Below are 13,557 nucleotides of genomic sequence, written 5' to 3' on the forward strand. Positions count from 1 at the left end.
ATCTATAATGGCGGCCTTAGAATAATTATCTAGAAGTCTTTAAAGATCTTCTAGTTTAATGCTCATGATATCTTCAGATTAAAAATTAAAAACTTTAAATAATTTAATTCGAATGCCAATATTAACCAAATCCAACACTCGAACACATCGGACTGCGTGCATTTCGAGCGGGCCTTTAAAAGTGATAAAAATAATCGATTGCTCAATTGCGTTGAACGAGGGCCCCGAGTGTGCGAGTGCGCACAGACGAAGCTCACAGTCGGCTGCGAATCGAGAGTTCAAGCCGGAGCTACGAAATCGAGAGTGGGTCTCATTCCCACACAATCAAGCGCCCCTTTCAATCCATTTACGCATTCTTAAGCCCAGGAATTCATTAAAATAATAAAGTGTCCATCTCTGTGCTGTGGCAGCGGAATAACAAACGCTGGAAAAACAAACGCTATCTTCTATAAGCGTTGTTTGAATAATAACAGTTGATAAAGAGAGAGTGAGAGAGAAAAACACCATTTTTTCTTCTACTTGAACTTGTTTGTGTGAGCGTTTTTTTATTTCCGGTGGTGCACATGAGCGATAGAAAGATAATCTGTCCGCGCCGGACGATCGGGCGCATGAGGGGGCAGCTCGAATTAGAACCAAGTGCAGGCGCTGAACTTGCAAATTCGATTTGGGCCACCGCAGCACCGACGCTAACACACTCGCAGACGGAATGAACGCGTACAAGTGCGGCCGCACAATAATTCATTTTTGAAGTATTTCTACGACAATTCGATCGAGATCAACAATTAGGGTTCGGAAAATACAAGAATGGTGCTCCTGATGGATGGCAATTTTTTCAAAAATTTGACAAAAAGGCGGTTTAATGATAAAAATTATTCTGAACCTTTTTGACAACTAAATTTCCCATGGTTAAATATCTGAGAATTTCATCGGATTCATAAATTTGTTAAAATAAATCGTCAATTATTGAGATCACTCAAAATTCTTTCGTCGCTAAAGCCACCTAATAAATAATTTATAATTTAAGGCCCCTGAAATCAACGATTGACATAATTTGAAATTATTTAAATAATTGTTTTGCTTGGTTTCAAAAACCTAATTAATTGTTTAAAAAAACTTTACCGATTTTCATAATTTTTTAATTGCTTCTTTAAAGTGGTGTCAATCGTTGAGTTCAGAAAATTTAGAAATCAATTTTTTTATAATTCACAGCCTAACAGCTTGTTTTGAAATTTAAACAAAATACGCCTTATATTAAAGATTCGCATAATTTTTTTTGTAATCTTAAAGAGGTGTACTTAATTTCTAAATTAAAATAAAAAATTGGAATAACTTCAGCATTGCATTTAGTAATCGCTTTCAGGTCTTACACATTTCAGTCTTAATCACATTTCTTTGGATTGGATCAGTCCGAACTACTGTCCGAGGAGCCGTAGGCTACGAGCGTGGACAGCGCCGTGGATGAGGAGGAGGAAGAGGCGGTGGCAGAGGAGGACGGCTTAGCCCTCTTGATGCCCAACGCCAGGGGCTTGTGTGCTGCCACCTTGTCCTCGAGCCTGCGGAGGGCGGTGGTGTCGGTCAAGGCGGAATCGAGGGCTGGCTTGGCCTCGATGGCGCGTACGGTGCGCAGGAGGCGTTCGGCGCCAGTCTCACGCGGTGCCAGTGTCAGCAGGCGGGCGAGGCGGCGGTCCTCCTCGGTTTCAGGCGCCAGGTCGAGCTGCAGGCCGCCGCTGCGAGCCAGCAGAGCGGCGTCGTCGGCGCCGCGGCGCTTCAGGTCGGTCCTGCGAGCCCGCATTTCGGCCCTGAGGGCGCAGTTGGCTCCGTAGTCGTCCTTCCACTTTTCCTCGGCGCGGTCCATGAGGAGGCGAAGGCGCGGTGCCGCGGCGTCGGCGGCACCCTGGTCCTTGCCCTGGTGCTCAAGGCGGAACATGGCGTCGTCAGCCATGCGACGCGACGTCTCTTTCGTCTCAGGCACCACCTGCTCGTTCTGCAAAGGGTCCCAGCGGTTCTCCTGACGCCGGGCGCCGCTCACGATCTCGTAGTCCAGATTTCCAGGGTCCGTCTTCATTTGGATGTAGTTGTCGCACAGGTGGCACTTCATCTTGAACTGGTACACCGGCGTGCTGTGGTACATGCCGACCTTGGTCTTCTCGGCGTTGTACCTGACGCCCATGCCGATGTGGTTGTTGCAGCCGTCGCACCAGATGTTGTACGGCATCTCGAACCGGATGATGATGATGCCCAGGTGGATCTTCCTGGCCCGCTCGCGCAATGCGTGCGTCCCCAGGAACTTGTTCAGCCCGCCCTTGTTAGGGTTGTAGTCGGGCGGGTAGTACTTGTTGGTGCCCTTGCGCTCGCCCATCTTGGCTGCTTCTTCCTGCGGAGCAACACACCACACACTCGATCACTCCGCAGACTCACTCTCTAAACTCTCTCGCTGCCCAAAACCCAAATTCATGGAAAAATTACAGTAATCGGACACGTACACGTTCGTAAATATGGCAAAAATATCAACCCTAATCGTTCAGCAAAAGTGCAGTGGGCGAAATTTGTAATTTGACCATTTCTATCGTGAATAATTTAAGATTGCGGTGTGACTGGCAACCCTGTTTACCTTTTTCTGCTGCTCCGAAGGGTTGAGTCTCCTCAAACGAGTTCGCGACGGGCGCTGTTTACTTGCTGGCTGTGCTTCGACTGCTTGCCGATGGGGCGGCGACCGCGGCTGATGCGCTTCGCTCAGCCGACGCCCACCGAACGAGCACGAGCGCCGCCGACAGCTCCGACCGGTCCACTCGCAACTCGCGAGGGGAGTTCGCAACGGAGCAGCGAGCGTGTTGATCAGTTTCGCTGCTTCTCAATTTATTATGATATTATTGTTGTTTATTTTCGCTTTGTAAACAGTCCAGGCTAATCGATAAGTCTGGCAGTGAATTGTAATTGCAACTACTGTTGCTGTAAAATGACGAAATGGAAGTTATTAATTTAAAAAAAATAACAGCGTTGAATTATTTGACATTCATTTAGCCTTCACTTTAATTCGTAGAATTTGCTGGGAATGAGAAACATTTTTAAACAATCGAGAAATTATGCTCTGGCTAATTATGTAGTTCTATGAATCTTTTCCTCTGGCTCAGTGTGCAGAAAATTTGTCAATTTTAATCTTTAAAAATTGTTGTCGTAATTAGTACTTCGCATGCAGAGGAAATACATACAGACAGCAAAATTAGGATGTTTTTTATGTCATTTTCGTTTCTGTCTATACATCTTGGAATCTCACCAAGTGCGGCGTAATAAGTACTGACAAAATTACTCACATGAACCAGTTTTCTTGAAAAAAACAAACAATTTAAATATTAAGAGGCTGCATTTTCTTTTGCCACCTGTTTTTTCACGATTGGTTTTTACCGATTATTACTTTTAAATTTTAATTTATTTATTACTCAAGAAATGCAATATATAATTTTTTTCTCCATGAAAAAAAATATTTAGATTACGTGGAGAAAATGATCTACCTTAAGTATAATGGAAATTTAATACATTGCAGTAATACTTTAAATTTTGCCATAACTTTCTGTCTACTCACAACAAAGTTCAAATATTTCTTCCAAAAATTCGAACATAACCAATCAAACATCAAACCCTGAATTAAAATATTAAAAGGACCAAAAAGAGACTCAATTATTTTCCTTTTTAATAAAAACCAATTTCCTCTTTAAAGCGATATATTCCGCACATCTTTATTTTGGCAAGGAAAAAAGCAGTCAATTAAGCACAAAAGGAACAACGCCCGGCCGGCACTACTTGTTGGCTCAAGGTGCGAACTTGCGAAGAACCTTTTTCTCTTCCTCTCGCCGCCTAAGACTAAGTAAGAGGCAGTAAAAAGAATTATTTGCACATGCGGCGGTGGCGTAAAAGCAAAGCCGGCGATCGAATCGCACGCGGCCGGAGCCTGGCTTGCTTTTTCATTGTTCGTGCATCTTGACGACCTTTGTTTGACCCGAGCCGCGCGCGTCGTAGGTGTCGACCTTTGCCGGAGAGTGACTTAATTGGCGCTGACCTCACTCTCTATGCACTCTGCCAGCCAACTGGTGTGTGTTATATGAAAAGTTATACTGCCGCCATGAGCTCGATAAATTGCGGCAAACGACTCGTAACGCTCATACACGCCAGGGAACTCCATCTTTCGCAGCCAAACGCAATGGAAAGCAGCTTTTTGGCTCCATTCTCACAATGAGAACTATTTTTGTAGCTTTCATGAAGTGTTTCATTTAAAGCAGACATTGTATTCGTTTATGAAATTTTCTCTCTTCAAAATTATTTATTTAGCGTTTAAAAAAGGGGCGGTAAATTGCACAAATTATTTTTTTCGGAAATTACCGGACTTATTTACAGCGAATTTTTTAATTAAAAAAAAACATCTCAATTTACCGCATGATTTAAATTATGAAGGAATCAGCTGTAACATACAAATTTGGAATTCCTTGAAGGCATCAAAGACTCATAAAGCAGTTCAAACAATTTAATCAATTAATTCCGGCATTAACCAATAGTGGCCACTTTGCAATTATTGTTTTATTTTTTCATTAGATCAGTCAAAAGAATATTATTTGATACAGTTTAAGATAAATTTAGTGATATTTTCGAATATTTTTTTATATTTAATACACTGCTGTTATAACAAAGTTATTTTATTGACAATTTTATCGCTACGAAAAAAATAAAAAATTAAAAACAATATAATTTTACCATTTCTAAACAGAACTTTACTGTCTGTTCATAGTCGTTCAATATTCATTTTTTTGGTTTTAAGAAAATATTGTACGGATTTCAATTTTTGTTTTTTAAAGAAAACACCGGCCAGAAAAACTGCAAACTCTGCAATCTTGTAAGATAAGCTAGATTTTCAATCACGATCTGCAATAAGTAGAATCCAAATATATGAAACTCACATTTGCCTGAAATGCGTGCATGACCTTTTAAATAATTAAAAAAAATTAATTATTTCTTGAGCGGATAATTAATTCCAAGAAAAACAAAATGTTGGAAATTATAATCTGTTGGTTAGATAAGTTTTTGGGAGTGGAGAGAACTCTCCCATGCCATGAATGTTCAAATTTCATTCAGAAAGCTTTAAAAAAGTTCAGCCACGGGGTAATTTTTTAATTTTTTAGTGGTAATCCCCGATCAGCTTATTATTATTATTTAACTCGAGCTAAGCGATTCGCTCCAGGCTCTGTTGGAACGGCATGCAAATGTCACCCGCTCGGGGACAGGATAAACGCGCGCCCCTGACATTTTGACGAATGGCGGCCTCGCGGGCACGAATTACACTCTCGCTGCGCGTGCAAATCTGTTCAGAATCACATTCCGCGGAACGACGCGCAAATGGCAAATAGTGGCACAAATAGATGCTGCCGCGCAGGGAGGAGCGTGTGCACACACAATTAAAAGTTGGTCTGTGTGACCCAGTTGGGAGCTTTGTGTAGGTGCACGACCTTTTTATTTTCAAACGACAACAACACAACGTGCAAGCACGCTTCCCTGCGTTTCCGTGCCGCGACACAAAAATTCCAACGCGCTCGCCCGGGGCAAATGACCGCTAATCAATCGGCAACCCTCGTTTTCTCATTGAAATTTCTTTCGTTTCAAAATGAGAAAATCTAGGGCATGTTCTTCCACACGAATTTGTATACGTTGTTAGATTTAATTTGCTGATTTGGCAATAATTGCTTTAAAATTTAAAAATCAGTTCACATTTCTGATAATAGCGAGGATCTAAAATTAAAATCGAAAACGAATAACGGAGTACCCTGCACAATTTTTCTAGAAATGGAGTACAGATGAAGTTTGAAAAATTGAATCATTTAAAAACAATTTAAAATGTTTAAAGTTATTTTAAATGACTTTCAACTAAATTAAATCATATTTCGTGCTCATTTGGAACAACAATATATATTTAAAACACCCTAATTGAGTTTACACATTTTCAATACTCAAATAAACCGATGATTAACAAAAGGAATTAAGGCTCTAAAGCTCTTAAATGTGTTTTCAGAATAGAAATGCGTTTTCCGCAGCTCATGCCAAAAAGGCTCAATTTCGTGGCTGGCCATCAGCCGGCCAAACATCCGTTTCAGAACGGAGCAGCGCCGAAAACGCGGCCAGCTTAATTAAATCCGACATTTTGCGCCGTCCCTTTTTCCTATTTTATCTTTTATTTGTGTTGTAGGTGCTGTTTTCTTCTTCTGCTCGATCGGAGGTTCTTTCTTATCGGCTGTTGGCGCCGACTCCACGCCCAGTTGCTAATCTCGTTAAGTGACCATCGCAGCTCGACGCGCGCGGCTGCCGCAGATAAGCCGCCAGCACAATCCGCGAGATTGCCGCCGTAAATAATTGCGCCGATAGTGACAAGTCCGAGCGAAACGCCTGCACGGCTCGCACCTTATGCAACCCGACGAACGCGCACGCCCGACCGGCACGCATACCCCGCAGGAAGCGAATAAATATATTGACCGTTTGGAAAGTTCTCAATCACAATCAGATATTGACGTGTGAGTGTGCTTTCAAATTGGAGCTCATGGACTCCAGATTCAAATCAGCCGAAGAAAGGGGGAAGACTGAATATTTTTCTGAAGCAAAACTGACATAGAATAATAATGACACCGCTCTTTTTTGTTTCTTATTTCAACCCTTTCCTTTTACCCTCGATTTGTGCCGTTTACATCCAGTTGATTTTTACTAACTTCTATCCCAAGAAACACAATAAATATTTATTAGTTTTTTTCTTAGATAAAAAATCTTCACCATTTCAGAATTATAATATAAATTCATTTTTTCTGCCCTCTACTTTGCCACAATTTTCTATCAAGGTCCATGGCAAATAGCTAAAAAAATTGAGTGCAAATTCAAACAGATATCAAGATTGTTTTACCAAAACCAAGGTCTTTCTAATCACGCTTTAAGCCTTCGAAAAATGTTCAAACAAGTTTGTTGGTTAAATTTGTTCAGTAATGATAACCGTAATTGATAATGAAAATTATCATTAAACATAAAAAATGGCTCCGTGGTGAGACAAGCCAGTATTCATGATGAGTGGAATTCCCCACAGACCTTTTTAATCATAGCACAAATTGAAATGAAACATAAACCAGAAATCAATCTCTTTCCAGTTCCATAATTTTATAAATATACATTCGCAGTCTAGATTTGCAACATTGTGTACTTAATTGGCTTCTACGCTGTAGAGTCGAATCACCTGCATTACCGAGTCGCATTATTGCAGTTTTCCGCGTGCAAACGGGATTTCCGCTAAAGTCGGTGTTCAACTCGCGTAATGAGATTATGCATTGCAGAAAATAACACGCACGCAAGTCCCCTCAGAGCAGCTCCATTGTGACGAGCCGAGCACACGGCAATAATAATCGCGTCGAGAACAATGGCCGCATGCGTTAAACGTTAAAATACAAAAGTGAACCGGTGTCGAGAGTCTTATCACAGTGCCGAGTGGCCCACTTAATTCTCGGAGCAGTGAAAGTGAAACTTGTTCATGCGTTCGTTGATAAAGAGCCCAGTGCTGGCCAGTCATGCTCACATGGGTCGATATACTATTTTCTCTTCAGATAAATTCACCAGTTGGGCATTTAGTGTTTGAAGCCTCCGACAGATGGCGCCACCGCAGACTTCCGATTTTAATGCACTTCCGCTGCGACTGCAGTTTCAATCCTGCTGTTGTGCATTCTACTTCTACATAGAATTATTTCTTTAGACGTGCTGAAAACAAAAATCTGTCTAGCCATTCACCGTAGAAACGATGGAAAAGATTTTTTTGTTTCAAAAAATAGTTTTACACGATTCTACGGCGATTGGCTTAACCGATTTTGGTTTTCAGCACGTCAAAAGAAAAAATGTAAAGTGAAGAATGAATAGTGGCAGGATTATTGGGTTTGAAATCGCAGCGGAAGTGCCTTAAAATCGAAAGGCTACCCAACTGGTGAATTTACCCCGATTGAGAGAATTAAATTTATTGAATTAACGTTCCCTTTCCAATTTAAAAGTTTTGCTTTTCTTATATCCTCGGTTTATCTCCCAATTTTATTTTTAAACCACCTTAATTAGATTAAATTTAAATTAACCAAATCTTCAAATTTACAAAGAGTGAAAGAGAAGATACTTACTTATCCGCTTCATCCGAATCATATGGCAACAAAGCGGCCGATTCTTCGGGTTCCTCTTGCAGAGGACTTTCGTACACCAGGGTCTCCACCATCGATCCTTTGGAGCTGCCAAAGGAAACTCTGCAAACACACAAAAATCCAATGTTTAAAACAATTCATTAAAAATACAATAAAAAGTGGGTGGAATTATTCGAATTTTGTATATTATTTCCTAAAGTCCTTCTGCTGCTTTTTACGGCTGTGAAGAGAGGATCAACAAACAAACAGATGCGTCGAAAAGCATAAGGCTCGAGATTAATTTATTTGTCTTGTGTTGCAAGTGGACGCGCACATATTTCAGAGATAAATGGGTCATGGCTGTCTCGAGGAAATGCGCCCATGTCCACCAAAACAAAATGCATCGTTGACAAGCAAGCACAAGTCTGCGGCGCGTGCCACCAGCTTGAGGAGCCGAGTTTAAAACTGTCGCCTCAGATTAATGCTTTAATCAGCGGACATCATGTGAATGTAAAGAGAGAGGAACCAAACCGCCGCCTTCTTCAAAAGCTTTTACTGCTGCTCATTTGAAAGCAATCAAAAGGGCCAGAACAGCTTTTACGTGGCCTAATTAGAATTTGGACCGTATGTGTGAAAATAATTTTTATTGGACAATAGTCTAGGAAATAAATGGATGAGATTTTTTGTTTGCTCCTTTTCTTCAAAGAAGATTTTTCTAATTTACAAAGGAAAAAAACAATATTTGTAAACGATTTTTCTCAAAAGCATAAATATCAAAATGGGAATGGGCAAAAGTAAAAATCCAGAACTGACTGAAGTTGGGAGACAAAAATTCGTATTTTTAGAAACTTTTAAACCGTTTTTCTAGGAAACTCACACGGAAAATCCATGCTTTTATCAATTTTTTGCAGAGTAAGATACATTTTCCCCCCTGAACAATGCAGTACCAACCTACTTTGAAAAAGCATTACGCTCGGATCCTTTCAATATTATCAGAGGAGCAATAAAACCGCTATTTTTTATAACGTGGTGGCGGTGGAGTCAGCCAGCCCTGACGGGGAAGATACAGTTGTTCACGGCGCAAGAGAAATGATAATAAAAAGAGTAAAAATTATTGTTGCGCGCTGGCAGCAAAAAGCAAGTAGCAGACTCTCAAAAGCGCCGGCAAGCATCTTCACAAAGCTCAACTGCGATCAGATAACCCTCGACCGAGAAACTCCATTTTTTCTCTCTATTTCAACAGAAACACCGGAATGTCGCCAGAATGCAGATAAAAAATAGAGAGGGAAATGGAATGCATTTATCTCAGGCCCTTTTTCGGCATTATATAAAATGGCTGGAGAAAGTTGAAATGCGTGCATGGGCTTTGGAGTTGTCTCCACGGGTCGCGTGATAATCAAATCAGAGCACGGCCAGGAGAATGTAATGACGAACAGCACTTCCACGAGATGACATTATTGACATTTGCCTGACCTAGATGGCTCGCTTGCACAGCTAACACGGTCATTTGGCCAGCCACCACCCGCAAGTGGTGCAAAAGGGATGCCAAGCGATTTCCATCCCAGAAGAACATATTTGGCACACAAAATCATGGCAGAAAAATATTTAAAAACTGAAACGCTCTGGACACTTTTGAATTTCAGCTGGCTAAATAAATTAACGAAGAATTCCTTCAATTGGTAGTCATTCTCTTATACTTTATTTAAAATTGATTAAAATACGTTAAACACCAAGGCGGCCACTTGGCGCTGCCATTGCATACCCCTTCCACTCCTCATGAGCCAATGAAATTGTTAATATAGTAAATGTTTAATTAAATATACAGGAAATAACTTCTTAAGATGATAAGTGGGAAAATATCTAGATGGAAAGAAATATTTTTGAAAGACTGTACGTCCAGTACAAAAATAATTCCAAAAATTGCTGTTACACAATTAATCCTATATTAATCCCAGGCCGCATCAACAAACCTTGATCAAAAACTATAACTATACCAACCAAGCCGCCAAGATAATTTCGGAAAATAATTTCAACCACCAATGGTAGTCACACCCCTCAACCAATTATGTTTGTAGCTCTCCTACAACACCAAATTTCGTGGATTTTGTCCTATCCTTATGTATTCCCAAGCGGACCAAAATGGGACTTTTTCTTCCTTTTAACAGGGAAAAATAATTTTCACTCCTAGAAACGCATTGAACTTTAGTGGTGGGTTGGCACCCTTAGCGTGCGGTGCAGCGCAGTGTGTTTATGGTTATGGTCGGCGTAAAGCGTGTCCTTGTCGCGCTGAGATTCCTGCACGCCAGCAGCGAGATCGGCCAACGTAAAAGATTTTCACACGTGGTGCGGCCAATCGCACTAACAATGGCCGGGCAGGGATTAATTGAGCGCCTATCCTGCCTCCTTTTTTACGAGAGACCATATTCGCGTGACGTCAATGGACCGAGGTCAAGGACAGAAAAGACACACACCGTGCTCAAGACAAGTAAGTGCAGTATTAGCATAAATGAGAGATGCACCCATACTCCCACGCCCACCCACGGGGCATACGAAGACAAAAGCCAATTTCCAGCCCAGCCTTCTCTCCCTTGTCCCTTGCTCATCCGCTCAAATTGTTAACAAGGGTATCGTACCTTTCATTGATTTTTCGATAGTGTTTTAAAATAGATAAAAATTTGTCAAAGGAAACTGGTTCCCGTTATTTATGGTTCAATAGATCCAATACTTCCGTTAATTTAAATTTTAACAAATTTTAAACTACAATTTTTTCTTGAAAATTTAAGGGGTCGCATTTCAATAAACGTATCATGTCAGGAATCTGTTCAGCGAGACAAATCGAATGATATATGCCATTTTTATATTTATGCAAAGGTTTCAGATTTTCCACAATTTTCCAATTCTTCTGAGAAAATAGCGTGCAAATATTTAACGACTTGTATGACAGAGCTTTAATTATTTCTTAGAGTTTTCATAAAATCAAGCTTTATTTGGGCCATATTCATTTTTATTGCGGGTCGCATGACTTGCTTGTAACAATTTAATAATAAAAAAAATGAGTTTAACTGTTTTAATTTTAAAACTGATGAAAAAATATAAATGAGTGGTTGTTCAACTAATTGGTTTTCAGTGTGAGTAAACTATTAAATTGTTTTTAAAATTAGTGGTGGGCTGGTGAAGCTCGTTATTTCGGAGGTGTACTGCACGTGTCTTAAAGTGATTTTAAGCAGAGAAGTCCGGCGTGACTGGTCATTTCTATTGTGCGGAATTACCACCAAGGTCAGCGAAAAAGAGCCGAGAACGCGCGAAGAAACCTGCGCTTTTTTTCGCCATGACGCCTCCTTCGCTGGACTGTGATGCAAATAAGCCGAAAATAAGCGCATTACGTGCACGGGAGTTGTTGTTACGCAAGTGGCTGCCATGCACGAACACTGCCTGCTTTTTGCGCACAAATGAGAGAGTGACCGGTTGCTGTAACACGGAGCTGTGAGAAATTTTTTAAAACGATTCGAAACAATTATGTCCTGGAATTGTTCTTTACTGAATTGACCAATTTGTTCTTTTCCCTCTTCAAAAACTCGCAAAATGTGAATTTTAATTGGATGAATTTTTTTTAATTTAATTTAATTACAGCTTGGTATATAGATGAGTGTGATGATTATTCAGGATTTCATTACTCCATGTATCAATTTAAAAATGCAGGAATGCTGTGTCCTGTGAATCAATAAAAAAGAAACACATTATAATCTAGCCGACAGTTGGAATTTTTTTTCTTAAACGAACATAAAAAATATCGATTGAATATGAGAATGAGAACGGTAGAGAGTAATTTAAATTGAGACAATTTCGATTGGAGCCCAACTGCAATTGATTTGAAGAGGAAATTACTGTCGGCTCGCAGAGCAAACAAAAGCGGAGACAAATAACGGCGCAGCGAGTCAATGAATCGGCTGATTGACAGGGCGGCAACAATAATAAATCGGCGGCTCCCTCTCGGCTAATTGTATTGTGCGCAAAGTAGCGCGCGGCATAAGTATTGTAGGTCAGGGTGAGCGGGCCGATCGATCCGTCCAGGGTTCGCACCCCGGCCGGGGCAGCTGCTGAGCCACTTTCAGCGAGTGCATCCGCATTACGATCCTTGTTGCTGCAAACTGCGCAAATTCAGTGCCACACCTGCCAAATGCACAACTCTGCTGCGCGAAAACGTCCTTTTGCTTGAAAAGGCGGCGTTTTAATTAAAGCTGCTCCTCGCCCGCAAAAAGGGCGTTTCGTAATTTCAGTAAAATTACCATTCTCTGCATCATGAAAAACGTTTCACTTGTTGATGGAAAATATCATGCTTTAAAAATCCTTCATTTATTATAATTAAAGTCATATATATCCTCAAAATTCGGCTAACAAGGAGAGCACCTAAAAATCGAAAAGAAATCGACTGATGAATAAAAATAAAAATTTTAAAAATGTCGGGAATTTAAATTTATTTAACTATACAAAAATTTCACTCAAGTTTTTTAAGAAATTTTGTAGTTATCTATAAACAGAAAATCAATTAAATTTTGACTTACTAAGCTGTATGTTACATTTTTCAATTTTGTAGAGTATAAAGACCAAAAGGGTGGAATCGGGAAAAATTCAACATTAAAATCCACGTCTTTCATATTTTTGCCATGATTCATTAAATAATTTATCTGTTTATTTTTAAACAGCTAAAATCCTCATCACAATATGAGAACTTTATGATATTCCACCACAGGGTACGTGATCAAATTTGCAACTATTCAAACCAGTAAAAATAGTGCGCAAGATGGCTGATAAATTGATAATGATAAAAGATGTTGAATTTGAAATTATTTTTTACTTTTAGCAAGCAAAATTATGAAATTATACTATGGGTTTAAATTGAATGTATATCTTTAAAAATTTAAACAAAATATAGTATAATTTCCTTGAACAATCAAGTTCGTAATATTTTAAACAATCTGTTTTTCTGTTATGGAAGATCCGATGAATTTTGAAAATTAAAGTCTCAGTTTTCTCAAAGATACAAATTATTGTGCTGCTACAGTTGCTTCACCGTAAACTAATTCCCTGCACAGCAGTTTTGCAACCTTCCCCTTGTGCACATCGCAGACAAGGAAAACATCTAATTAATTATGCAGCTGCTGCTGCTCACTTCTTGCTGATGAAGCTATTATTAATTAAATCAATAGGGTAGATCGCTCCACCGTCGCAGCCAGCAAAAGTAGGCTAGCCACTCAGGGACGACCTTTGCCCTTACAAAAATTCCTATTGCTTGTAAAAGCTTTGGATAAAGCCAAGCGTCACCAAGGCTTTGATATTTTCCTTACTCATTAGTTTAAGGCACGATTGGGAACATGTTCGGCGATGATAC

General features: G+C 40.1%; 2 protein-coding genes and 1 non-coding gene across 4 annotated transcripts in view; all 3 read right to left on the reverse strand.

Annotated features, from left to right (window-relative positions):
* LOC135938519 (uncharacterized) overlaps positions 1-13,557 on the reverse strand; it is a 48,282-nt gene that overhangs the window by 10,682 nt on the left and 24,043 nt on the right. For both annotated transcript variants that reach the window (XM_065482189.1, XM_065482190.1), the window contains exon 3: positions 8,172-8,291. In XM_065482189.1, the coding sequence (XP_065338261.1) occupies positions 8,172-8,291 (120 nt within the window). The remainder of the gene's footprint in view (positions 1-8,171; positions 8,292-13,557) is intronic.
* LOC135938518 (coiled-coil domain-containing protein 130 homolog) lies at positions 1,327-2,845 on the reverse strand. The gene is made up of 2 exons (XM_065482187.1): positions 2,612-2,845; positions 1,327-2,374 (listed from the first exon to the last, which is right to left on the reverse strand). Exon 2 carries the CDS (start codon positions 2,357-2,359, stop codon positions 1,403-1,405), a length of 957 nt encoding a protein of 318 aa, XP_065338259.1. The 5' UTR covers positions 2,360-2,374; positions 2,612-2,845; the 3' UTR covers positions 1,327-1,402.
* Positions 13,374-13,530, reverse strand: LOC135941577 (U12 minor spliceosomal RNA). The gene has a single exon (XR_010574993.1). It is a non-coding gene; the product is annotated as a U12 minor spliceosomal RNA (small nuclear RNA).

Source organism: Cloeon dipterum, chromosome 3 (genome assembly GCF_949628265.1).
Source record: "Cloeon dipterum chromosome 3, ieCloDipt1.1, whole genome shotgun sequence".
NCBI lineage: Eukaryota > Metazoa > Arthropoda > Insecta > Ephemeroptera > Baetidae > Cloeon > Cloeon dipterum.

What these genes read in the sequence shown, in the direction of transcription:
- LOC135938518 (XM_065482187.1), bottom strand. Translation starts at nt 2,359, where the DNA reads ATGGGCGAGCGCAAGGGCACCAACAAGTACTACCCGCCCGACTACAAC.